At 50.0% G+C, this 12,079-nt stretch overlaps 1 protein-coding gene across 2 annotated transcripts in view; it reads left to right on the top strand.

The window, feature by feature from the left end:
* The window catches only part of AKAP1 (A-kinase anchoring protein 1), a 30,526-nt gene extending 19,018 nt beyond the window's left edge, over window positions 1-11,508 (top strand). Inside the window, exons 3-11 of one of the 2 annotated variants that reach the window (XM_070393217.1) lie at window positions 2,468-2,601; window positions 4,200-4,326; window positions 4,482-4,609; window positions 6,602-6,779; window positions 7,529-7,679; window positions 8,152-8,219; window positions 9,637-9,710; window positions 9,940-10,002; window positions 10,513-11,508. In XM_070393217.1, coding sequence (XP_070249318.1) covers window positions 2,468-2,601; window positions 4,200-4,326; window positions 4,482-4,609; window positions 6,602-6,779; window positions 7,529-7,679; window positions 8,152-8,219; window positions 9,637-9,710; window positions 9,940-10,002; window positions 10,513-10,587 — 998 coding nt within the window. In that variant the 3' untranslated portion in view covers window positions 10,588-11,508. Of the gene's footprint in view, window positions 1-2,467; window positions 2,602-4,199; window positions 4,327-4,481; window positions 4,610-6,601; window positions 6,780-7,528; window positions 7,680-8,151; window positions 8,227-9,636; window positions 9,711-9,939; window positions 10,003-10,512 lie in introns of those variants that run through there. The other variant, XM_070393218.1, reaches the window with a different exon arrangement.
* The last annotated feature ends 571 nt before the right edge of the window (window positions 11,509-12,079 follow it).

Raw genomic sequence — 12,079 nt, forward strand, 5'->3', positions numbered from 1 at the left:
GTAACTGAAAATTTAGGCTGCCTTAAACCCAAAGCCATGGGAGTTGTAACTTGTTTTGGCAGCCAGTGACCCTCCCTAGCCCATCTGACAAAATCAGATCAAAGTTGGGTTGGGTTCACCGATTAACCTAATTGTGCCTCTTTTTCTCTTTTAAACCCTAACCTGTTAATTTTTTTTTTTTTTAATGGAGAGAGGCCTTCTTAGCTTTAATTCTCTTGAGTACCGAGAGTAGGTGTGAGGTTTTTTTTAATGGTTTATTTCCTTTTAACCATGTGCTTGTTCCCATGTCTTCACCTGCTTTCCTTCTCCTGAAGCTCTTTCCTGGTAAGTGCCCAGAGACTGGCCCCAGCTTTGCGTACTTGTGGGAGGCTCGCGCTCTGCTGCGTGTTGCTGTCCCCTTTGCAGAGCGCCTCAGCCATTTTCTTTCTGTGCAGCTGCAGGTCCACCCCCGGGAAAGAAGGGCACTTGGGTAACGAAGTGCCCACTGGGTTTTTCAAGTGCTGACCCCAGCGTAGACAGTTCAGACCGCTAACTTCCAGGTCAGCAGCTCCTGACCCTGTTTTTGCAGCTACCCTGGGGCATTTTCATTGATCTCTTGGGAAGAGGCATTCCCCTCCGGGTCTCTGACTGGCTTGCCCCGGAATCTTTTCCTATCATTTCACCTTGAGGCAGGTTGGGACTCTTTCTTGGGAATTCGGTACTTTGAGCAGCTGCTGGTGTGTACCACACATTACATTTTACCACCTCTAAGGTGCTATTGATTATGACACTACTGTTTTTTGTGTACCTTGGGAAGAAAAAAAAATGCTGCCTATCATGAATATAGTAGGCCAGAGACTGTAAGATGCACTCTAACTTTAAGGATGTTAAAAGTTTTTTTTTTAAGGCATTTTAAATGGGTGAAAAATCTTAAGAATAAAGGGGTTTCCCTTTGCCTCTTGCCCCTCAGGTTAATTAACAAGCCCTCTGGCCTTGTCATTGCCAATTCTAGATTGATAGTAGCTATGCAGAAGGCTTCCAAGTTTAGGCCTCGCGGAGGAGGAGGCTGTGACTGAGCATGGTGATGTGCGGGGACGTTGGGGACGGTAGATAGAAGCCTGGTAGTGCCAATCACTGAGCACTCAGTTGTGCCAAGTACCAGGCTGTGTCTTACCGACCCACCTCCATTCTCATGGTAGCTCTGCCTTGTGCGTGAGAAAGCTGGAAGATGGCCTTTGAGTGAAGCCTGCTAGAGTCCTGGCGTGGTCCGAGCCACCTCTGAGTGTCATCGGGGTGGAAGGTACCATCCAGTCCTGCTCTGTCGGATAGAGGCTGGGGCTGGCATTATTAGAAGGGTATGGACTGACTGTGACCAGTTGTTCTTGGGGGATGCCTGCATCTAATATCTGGCTCCAGGGACCATGTGGACCTGTTGGCCCATCACCTCCCGCAACAGGTGATGTTAAGGGATGAAGTCACTTTGATGGTGATTTAGCTGGGAGTGAATCTCCTAAGCTTTACGCCTTTGCATCCAGATAGTACATGGGATTATGCCCAGGGTCTGGAGAAACCAGTGCAAGATAACCTAATTAGTAGAATCTCAGGAGTCCTCTATTTCTGGCAATCGAGTTGTCCATATTTAAATGAGAGCCACTTAAGTGGGTTTGGCCCTCTGTTTTTCTTTGATGGTCCCCTTGGTACACTCTTGGTCAAGAATGGAGCAGCCCAAGTCAATGCTAGGCTCCTGCTGCCCACCCTGTCCTCTTGGGAGTGAGCTTTAGCTCAGTCTTTGGACCAGGGCATCAGAGACCCACCCCCCATGAGCTCAGAAGAGCATTCAGAGTTGCACAAGTCGGGCCTAAGCAGGGGAAAAGGAGGGCCTCATTCCTGTGTTCACTTTTGGCGGGGCTCTGATCGGGAATAAGAATGGGGTCCTCGAACGTACCAGCGACAGGGGACTTTTTCTAGTTCTACTTGGCTGAAGGCCACTGACTGTGAGCCTAGGCCAGGGGCCTTGGGACCTAGGGACTCTTGGTCTGAGGGGCTGGCATTGTCAGAGGGTGTGGACTGGCTGTGACCAGTTGGTCTCAGGGGAGACCTGGATCTAATATCTGGCTCCTGGGAGCATGTGAACCTGTTGGCCCCTCCCCTCCCCCACACTCAGGACTCCCCTTTCCTGGGCCAGTTCTTTCTTCCCAGTTCACCACTTGTCTGCTCCAGCAGCTGTGGCTGGGTGTGGCTGCCAATTAAGCAAGTTGGACTGTAAATGACAAGCTAAAATTAGGTGTATCTACACCCCCAGCCCTCCTTTCATTGGGGTTGTTCTGAGCCTTCTAGACTTCCAGTTGACAGTCACCTGCCAAGCTTGAGGAGGGGGCGGGGGGTGGGGAACTCGGGTCTCCCAGGAATGTGAGTTTGGGAGTTGTGCATTATTAATTGCTCTGAGCTGGTGTCTGGGTGTCTGTGCATGCTGCTTCCTCCCCTGCAGGCTCGGACGGGAACAGCATGGATTCAGTGGACGGCTGCTGTGGGCTCAGGAAAACTGACGGTTTCCAGAATGCCCAGGGAGGTTCCAATCCTAAGAAGGTCGACCTCATCATCTGGGAGATTGAGGTGCCAAAGGTAAGGGCTGCAAGGTAAAAGTTCCCCTGGGCCCAGGTTCATTGGGCTTGGGGGTGGGGTTTAGGGGAGGGACAGTCAACCTGGAGTGGCTGCTACCTCGTGAGCCCAAGGCTGAGGGGAAAGGGAATGCTCTACTTTGCCAAGGTTCAAAGAACTTCCTGCAAAATGGAATTTCTCCAGCTGCCTTGGGAGTGTCCTATTCTTGTCCTCTTCTAACTCCAGGCCTCTGTTTTTTTGTGTGTGTCCCGGGCCTCCGATCTGCTTGAAGATGCTAGCAAAACCAGATAGAGGACATGGGCCAGCAAGGAGTCCCTCACTGTGCTCTGCCCAAGCTCTCCAATGCAAAGTATTTTATAATTGAGCACAGCATAAATCCATATTTTAGAAAACTTGAGAAGTATAGAAATGTATAAAGAAAATAAAAATCAGCTCTAATCCTACCCCCGAGAGTGACTGGGAAGGCTTATTTCTTTCTCGTCTTGTATGTACCCTGTGGTTTTTAAACACAACTGAGATTATGTTGCTTTAATTAATGCTTTTAAATATTTAACAATTTAATTTTCCTGTGCTTCTCTTTGAAAATGTAATTTTAACTGCATTATTCATTGTGTGAATGTCAATTTACTTCACTACTCCCCAATTCCGGGGTGCTTAAGTAGTTTCTAGCTTCTTGCTATTCTGACTTATAACTTATTAGCTTGGTCTTGATGTTTATCTCTGGGGCTCAGAAATAATTGGCCCACTTCATTCTCCGGGGGCATTTAGCTTCCTGCCGTGTGAAGACTTCGCTGGCTTTGAACTCAGGGTCAGGCAGGCAGCTCGGGCTCATGGTACTGGCTCTCTCAGTTGTTTGCTCCCCCAGTGATCCTGATAACCAACATGCCCTCTTCTCCTTTATTGGCTGCAAAGGGCATACCCGAGCAGCTCTGGGCGCTGAGGGACCAGGCCCCTAGGAGCTCCATGGGGGTGGGGTCGTTTGGGAGTGATTCAGAGCTTCTTATGTCATGGCTAAGTTTGGCTGCTGCTTTCTGCCTTGAAGTCTGGTGTGCTGGGCATTCTGTGAGCTACGGGCTCTGAAGGCACCAGCCTGCTGTTAATTGGCAGCAGCAGCCCAAAGGTTCTTTCTTAGACCTTTATTTTCAAATCGAGACTCTATCTTTGGTCCTGAGTAGACTTGAGGAGGTAGAAGAGTTGTAAATCTACCCTTGTGTTGAAACATCTCATAATCTGGATCTGGGAGAAGAAAATGCTGCCTTTGCAGCTTTCTGGATTCAGACCACATTGTCGGGGATGAAATGGGAACTGCTGAGTCCTGGAGCCAGACTTGCAGTGCAGCTGCTTAGTAGCTGTGTGATGTTGGGTGAGTTACTTAGCCTCTCTGGGCTTGTTTTCCTCATCTGTAAAATGGAGATTAAAAAGGTATCCATTTCATAGGTATTGTGAGTAAATGCAAGTGCTTAGAATAGTGCCAAGGAAAGGAGTGCTGACATGTTAACAGATGATAATATGTTTGAGTTTGACCTTGTGAAAAACAAAGGTAGGTCTTTGGGAGTGGTTTTGGAAGAATTGGTTTCCCATTAACTAACTCTTTTTCTCAGCACTTAGTTGGTCGGCTAATTGGAAAGCAGGGGCGGTATGTGAGTTTTCTGAAGCAAACATCTGGTGCCAAGATCTACATCTCCGCCCTGCCTTACACCCAGAATGTCCAGATCTGCCATATAGAAGGTCAGTGGCTTTCAAGCCCCTTTAGATGCCTTTCTTTCTAAGGCAAAATTTAACACCTTAAAGGCGCACTTGAACTCTAGAAGTCCTGTGGAATGGGGTGTGGTTTTGTTCTGTTTGTCTTACCTGCTGTGACTCCTCCTTCCTCCTTCTCTTAGGTTCTCAGCATCATGTAGACAAGGCGCTGAACTTGATTGGGAAGAAGTTCAAGGAACTGAACCTCACCAATATCTACGCTCCCCCACTGCCTTCACTGGCACTGCCTTCTCTTCCAATGACTTCCTGGGTGAGCATGTTCCTGGGGGACCAGGACTTCTAGCATCTCTTTCCCCCAACAAGAAACTCCCAAGACCATGGTCAAGAGCTCATTGATGCCTCTGCCCTCTCACTTCTAGCCTTCATTGGTCAGTTCAGCTTCTAGCCTGTGTCCTCTGGGGAAGGCTCAGGAGCTGGAGTGCCTCTTAGTCCCTGATTGGAAGGACCACTCTCCCCTGGCTCTGCCACCTGGGCACCCTATATGTTCAAGGCATTTGCCTAGAAAGGACTGTAGTCCACCCAGGAGATTAGGCGGGTCCAGGCTGGTGTGGAACTCCTTGAAGCTGGAGCAGTGTCTGGATGAGGCCCCTGCTGGGGGCTCAAATGGGCTTTCCCTTAGTTAAGGCAAATCTAGTGGTGGCCCTGATGAAGGATTCCCTTCCCCATCCCGCTTCCCAGGAGGTACCTAGAGTATAAAGGAGAAGTAGTAACCCCCGCCAGGCCCAGGAAGCCATGTGGCTCTTCGGAGGTTGCCCTGAGAGTTGGGCAAGAGAAGGAGCTGACATCTCAGGGGTCCGTGTGTCCTGGGCAATTGCAGAGTCTCTGGGGCTTGTCACTCATGTCCTACAGTGTACCTCCCCCCTATTTGGGCCTCATCTTACTGAGGCCACAGTCATGTGCCACCTAGTGACAGGGATTCATCCGAGAAAGGTGTGTTAGACGATTTTGTTGGCGTGAACACAAGAGTTATAACCACACAAACCTAGATGGTACAGCCTACTACACCTGGGCTGTGCGAGACACCAGCATTGTATATACAGTCTCTCACTGACCAGCATGTCATTATGATGCGCGCGGCTGGACTGCATTTCACACATGGGCTGAACATGCTGCCTCAAGAAAATTGCCTGCCTGGCTTTTGTTTAGGACAATGGGCTTTTTAGTTCTGTATCTTGCCCCCTCGCCACGCCCCCCCCCCCCCCCCAGAGACCCTTGTGCCTTGCGGGAAGGGATGCTGCCCTTTTCCTTTCCCGTGGATATTTGGGAGTGGGCTAAACCTCACTCCACCCTTCACTTCTGAATCAGTGTTTTCCTCAGGAGGCTTGGCCCCAGACCCACTCTTTATTTTTAGATAATTGAGTGGTTGGTGTGGCTTCCTTCCCTTGTTTTCTGTGTGGCTCAGTGGGCCTAGAGGGGTGGAGGCCAGGACTCTCAGCCAAGCCTCTTGTGCCACCTGGATGGAGGATGCACGAGATGTGCTGCTATGTCCACAGCACCAGGATGGTTTCTGTAGCTTGGCATTGGGAAAGCTAGGATGTAAGGACAGTTCTTTCAGAGACTAGTCTTGGCCTCTTCCAGGGCCTTTAAGGTGGGGCCTGGCCACGGTGCAACCCTACATTCCAAATCCCAGCATGGAATGAGTTGGGAGGATGTCTGTGGAGCCCAGAGAAGAGCAAATATGACTCTGACTGTTGCAGACTTTGACGGTGGACCCTTGCTGACAGAAAGGTAGAGTAGAAAGATGCTGTCAACCCATAAAAGCTCCTGGGGTCAGCTGCAGGCCCAGAGGAGCTAGCTGAGGGGCCTGAGGGCCTGTCCACCTTGGCACCTTGCTCTCAATGGCTGCTTCATTCCCTTTGGCCTTCCTGGGGTCTTATAGACTCAAGAATGCTGGAGGTGGGGGATGGGGAGCTCTGGCCAATGGACCTTGGTCAGGTCAGTGGAAGGCCCAGCACGACCCCCACAGCCTGCTCCTGGGAGCCTCCCTGTCCAGCCCTGTGTGAGGTGCCTCTAGTGGTTACTTACGGTACAGCAGGACAAGGGCCACAGTGGTGTCTAAGCACTTAGCATGCTCAAGTAGTTTTCCTCGAATCCCTGCCAGCTGGGTGCCATGTGCTTTGGGTTGCCATGCTCTTTTCAAAGAGGTGCCAGTTCAGAGACTTGTCCTGGGACCTCAGGGCTTAACCCAAACATGAGAAGAGAAGGATTGCTGAAGTGCCTGCTACCCCTCCCCTCTCCACAGCTCATGCTCCCAGATGGCATCACTGTGGAAGTGATCGTGGTCAACCAGGTCAACGCGGGGCACCTGTTTGTGCAGCAGCACACGCACCCTACCTTCCATGCACTGCGCAGCCTGGACCAGCAAATGTACCTCTGCTACTCTCAGCCTGGAATCCCCACCTTGCCCACCCCGGTGGAAAGTAAGTGCTGCCCCGCAGGTCGGCAGGAGCCAGGCCAGGGAAGAGGTTTGGGGGTGGCCTGTTCTGCTCCTGGGATCCTTCATGGACCAGCATTCCTGACTTCTTGCCGTTGGCATGGAGTACTCTGGGCTGAGTTGCCTGGCTAGCACAAGCTGCTCTTTGTACTGGCTGACGGAGCCATGGTGTGGAGTGGAGCTTTTTGTTTTGTTTCTTAAAATATATTTCTATTGATTTCAGAGAGGAAGGGAGAGAGAGACAGAGAGAGAAACATCAATGATGAGAGAGAATTATTGATCAGCTGCCTTCTGCACTTCACACACTGGGGATTGAGCCCACAACTGGGGCATATGCCCTGACCGGGAATCGAACTGTGACCTCCTGGTTCATAGGTTGATACTCAATTACTGAGCCACACCGGCTAGGCTGTATTTTACTTTTTATTCCGGTTCATCTGTGTCCGTCTGAGGCTCCAGTTAAGTTTCAGAGCACATGGATGTAGGTGAATGCTTTTGGTCTGGATGATGTTTGGATGGCACCCATGCTAGGCTGAATGACCCACATCCAGGTGCTTCTGTTGGCCAGTCTTAGGCTCTGGGGAGGCTTCAGGGACTCCTTGCCGTTCCAGTTCCCTGCAGCTTGGAAGTGCAGGCCTCTGGGAAGGACTGTGGGGAGGTGGGTAGCCTGGACTGCGCAGCCCTTGGTGCCCTGGCCTGGGCCAGGCTTGCCCACAGCTCTCTCCTGCCCTGCAGTAACAGTCATCTGTGCAGCCCCCGGTGCGGATGGTGCTTGGTGGCGAGCCCAAGTGGTGGCCTCCTATGAGGAGACAAATGAAGTCGAGATTCGCTATGTGGACTACGGAGGATATAAGAGAGTGAAAGTAGACGTGCTCCGGCAAATCCGGTGAGTCCAGGCTCCTCACAGGCACACACTTGCTTAGGAGGGGATGGGTTTCTGTTGGTTGGCTCAGTTCTACTAAGCCTGGGACACAGAGCAGTTAATTCTTCTGCTACCTGCTCTGCTTTAGCATTCTGATAGAAGCAAACTCCATTGCTCACCTCAGCCAAACTAAGCCAGATAGGCCTATCTTAGAAGAATTCCCCTGAGTATCATATGGCAAAAGCAAAGCAGGCTTTTTTTTTTAGGAGTTTGATGCAAGAAGACCCTCTGAGGTCAGGCTTGTGGCAGAACTGGCAGCCTGCCTTCAGGTGTATGGGGGCTGAGCCCATCATGGGTATCTGCTGCCCATCATGAGTATCTGCTCTGCTTCACCCTGGACTGCTGGGCTCATGGCACTAACAGAAGATAACTACCAGCCTGGAGTGGAGTTGGCCTTCAGGGCCATGTTCAATGTGTTCCTTTCTTGTTGCTCTAGGTCTGACTTTGTGACCCTGCCTTTCCAGGGAGCAGAAGTCCTTCTGGATAGCGTGATGCCCCTGTCAGGTAACAGGTGTGGGCTTCTGGCAGGGGGTGTCGGGGGGGGGGGCAGTTGAGAGTAGGTCTTTTTCTTTGAGAGCCTCATTTTCACCTGGAGGGCTTATGCTAACATGGATTGCTGGCACTGTCAGTTTCTGATTGATAGATAGCTTTGGGCCGAGGCCTCAGAACTTGTATTTCTAAGTTCTCAGGAGAGGCTAATACTGCTGGCCCATGGACCACCCTTCCAGGTCCACTGCTCTAGACTTTACCTGGGCCTCCAACTTAGAGAGGCTTCTGCTGCAGGTGCCTTCCAGATGTAGTCCAGACCCAGAGTCCTAGCACCTGAGGTTGAGGGCAGGCATTGAGACCATCGGCACTCCTCAGCTGGGCCTCAGCTTCTGGGGGCGCTGTGGGGACCACACTAACACACACCTGTCCACTGTGGTGTCTTAGACTGATCACATTGCCTGAGGGAAGGTGACTGGCAAATTACTTAGCCTTGATTCCTACCTCCCCCCTCTAGAAAATGGGGCTTTACCTGTTTTTCAGAGTGGCCAAGGAAATTACATGAACCTAGAAGCTGGGATGTGGACACTGGTCAGGTAGCAGCTACTTATGACCAGGAGTTTTATATTTACTAGTCCCTTGATTTCATGCTCTTCCCTCCCAGGTTTGCCCCATCTAATCTTGTTCTTGTCTAAAGCAATGAAATGCTTTAGAAGCACTATAGTCTGACTGTAGTAGTCTTGTTGGCTACAATGCTGGGCAGGATCTTCATTTTTGTTTCTCTTTATTACTTTGACCATGCCCAGCCTTCTTCTCCATTTCTATCTGTCTCAGGACTTATCCAGGCTCAGCTGAAAGGTTCCCTCCTCCATAAGATATTCTCAGACTTTCATAAACCTGCCTCTCACTTCCTTACCATCTCTTGCCTTGGGTGTGTTCTTGCATGTAACTTCTATAATCTGACGAAGAAAGCTGCCTCAGTGTCCTGCCTGCTGTTCTATAGTTACTGCCCGTATTGGGCTGTGTGGCCACTGCACCACTCTCAGAGCTGGTTGACCTGCCTTTGTCTTACATGTTCCCACCTATAAAGTAGGGTAGCCCCTGCCATCTTGTAGGGTGTTAACTGATGCAGTGGAAGAACGTATCCAACATGCTTAGCCCGGTCAGCCCCCAGATAAGCAGTGGTGATCATGTTTCCATTGAAGGCAGAGTTTCTGTCCATCTGGTCCCTGTAGGTGGATAGCACACAGCAGGAACCCTGAGTGTGTGTAGAGACCTGGGCTCTATTCTTGACACCGGTGGCTCTCTCAGGTGAAGGTCTCAGGCTCCGTGGCAGTATCTGAGGCCTTTTACTTAGAACACACCTGGAAGTGTGTAGGTGACAAGAGCACCTGGCCTCAGTGAGAGTCTAAATGCTGCTTTTTTTCTCCTAAAGACGATGAGCACTTCTCACCTGAGGCGGATGCAGCTGTGAGCGAGATGACTGGAAACACAGCACTGCTGGCTCAGGTGTGTGGCTGGTGGGGTGGAAGTGGGGCAGGTTGCACAGGCTCTGTTTGAGGAACCTCCCAGCTTCTGCAGGGCCCACCGGCCTCACTCACCCAGCATCTGGGCCTCTTGGGAGCTGACCTTTCAGTGCCTGCCTTCTTGTGGTTCCTGCCCTGGGCTGGCTAGCCGTCTTCACAGAGAGGCACACAAGGTCACTTCTAAACAGACTTGTTTTTCTGTTTGTTTTCAGGTGACAAATTACAGTCCAACTGGCATTCCTTTGATCCAACTGTGGAGCGTGGTAGGAGATGAAGTAAGTTCTGTCCTATTTCCCTGTGTTACTGGCCAGCAGTGATGATTGACGTGGAGCTAATCAGAGGATGTAACTACAGACCAGGGTCTCCCAGGGGCAGTTAGCGATGTCTGGAGCCCTTTGTGGTTGACACAGTTGGGAGTGGATAAAGGGCAGGGATGCTGCCAAGCATTTTACAGTGCACAGGAGAGCTCCCACAACAGAGAATTATTTGGCCCAAAATGTCGGTGGGCCTTGCTGGACCTTCTGTCCATTGCGTTTTCCTCTCCTCCATCGCATGGTATTAAAGCTTAGATTTCTCAATGCATTGGAAAGCCTGTCCTCATGCCAGTAGAATATAGAAGTAAATGCCCCTGTTGGCCCAGAAAATGAGTCACCCCCCCACCGCCATTACTAGTGCACCTGTTGCTACGGTGGCCGCCTGGACCTGTAAGAGGGAGCATCGCGCTGGCTTGAGGCATGGCCCCTGGGTGCCGTGGGCAGAGCTTTCAAGAGGACTTTCTCTTCTAGGTGGTGTTGATAAACCGGTCGCTGGTGGAGCGAGGACTTGCTCAGTGGGTAGACAGCTACTACACAAGCCTCTGACCCCTGCCACAGCCGCTCGAGTCTTTTTTGCACTGTTGAAATTGGGCTTGACACTCAAGGCAAAGACTTTACATCAGAATAACAAATGTTGTCTTCCTCAGAAAGTCCTGTTTTTTTTGTTTGTTTGTTTGTTTTTTTAAAATATTGCAGTCATGTTGAGAAAGGTATCTTGTCTCTGAGACAAGGAAGGAGCTGTGGGTTCTTTTTAAAGCCATAGGATGGTGTTTAACAAGCCAGTCAGGTTAACCTGGTTCTAAGCTGTTAAAAAAAATGTGGAAGAAAAACTGTCTCAACCAGTTGTCCCATTCTCCCCCTCCCGCCCATTCCTCTCTTCTTCCTTCCCACTCCCCCTCACCCCCAAGCCAAACCGATTGGAGCAGACAGGCCAAGGGATGTGTTGCTTGTTTGAGAGGGTTTCTTTTGCTTCAAAATCTTTCTTCAGGGAGCAGGACATGAACTGACTAATTGGTATTGATTATTTGTACAGCTGACATAAATGAATTTATGATGTTAACCAGTTTTTATAAACTTCACCTAGGTGTCTAAGAAGACAGACTTTTTAATGCATATGTAAATACAAAGCAATCAGACCTCTCTCTGGCCTTGGTCCGTGGGAGAAGGGAAGTGTTTGTTACCTGGCCAAGCCTGGTTGTGATTTGTAACCGTTTTCTATTTGTGCAAACACTGTAAATACGTGTTTAAAAATGTAATATTTTATACAAGATACACTGGAGAACAAAGGGAACTCAAGGTTTTTCCACTTCCGCAGTCCAGCTGCCCATCAGCTCCTCCACTGGGGCTCCCGTGGCGCCCCACATATTGAACAGGGTGACTGTATGATATAGATTGTGATCCGGGATTTTTTTTTTTCTGTACAAATTTGTTTAAAAAAAAAAAGCAGCTCATTGAATTACCTTGCAATGGTGTGTTTGATTCTTTTTTAAACTGTTCTCCCGCGTTGTGCAATTTTAAAATAAGTAACTTAAGCTTATATAAATCTTGAATTGTATACTCTAGAGCTTTGAGTTCATTTGTTCCATGGTGAAAAGGGTTGGGGAGTAACGAGGGTGGTTGTAGCATGGTTGGGCTGGAGAGCTATGGCTCTTTGAAGACAGGTTAGCCAGAAATTTCCACCTGGCCTTTTCCCCTCCGTGACCCACAAGGTGGCAGCAAGCATCCTCTGGCTTCCCCAGTGAGTATCTCAAAAACAGCCAAGCTTGAGTTTAAAGTGCTGGTTTCCAGAATTCTTTGGTTAAGCTTTTTTTTTCTTCTTTTGTTAAACCACACCAGAGGATACTTTTTTCATTGCTTTTCAAAGAGATTGGAAGGGAGGGCAGAAGGGGGGAGGAGAGAGAGAGAGAGAGATCCGATGTGAGAGAGTGAGAGAGACATATCAACTGCTTCCCGCATGTGCCCTGACGGGGGAGGCGGGGCGGGGGGGTCCATACCCGCAACCCTGGCGTATGACCTTGACTGGGAATCATACTCACAA

Source organism: Myotis yumanensis, unplaced genomic scaffold, assembly GCF_028538775.1.
Source record: "Myotis yumanensis isolate MYYU_CA2020_CCGP unplaced genomic scaffold, mMyoYum1.0.hap1 SCAF_16, whole genome shotgun sequence".
Classification (NCBI taxonomy): Eukaryota; Metazoa; Chordata; class Mammalia; order Chiroptera; family Vespertilionidae; genus Myotis; species Myotis yumanensis.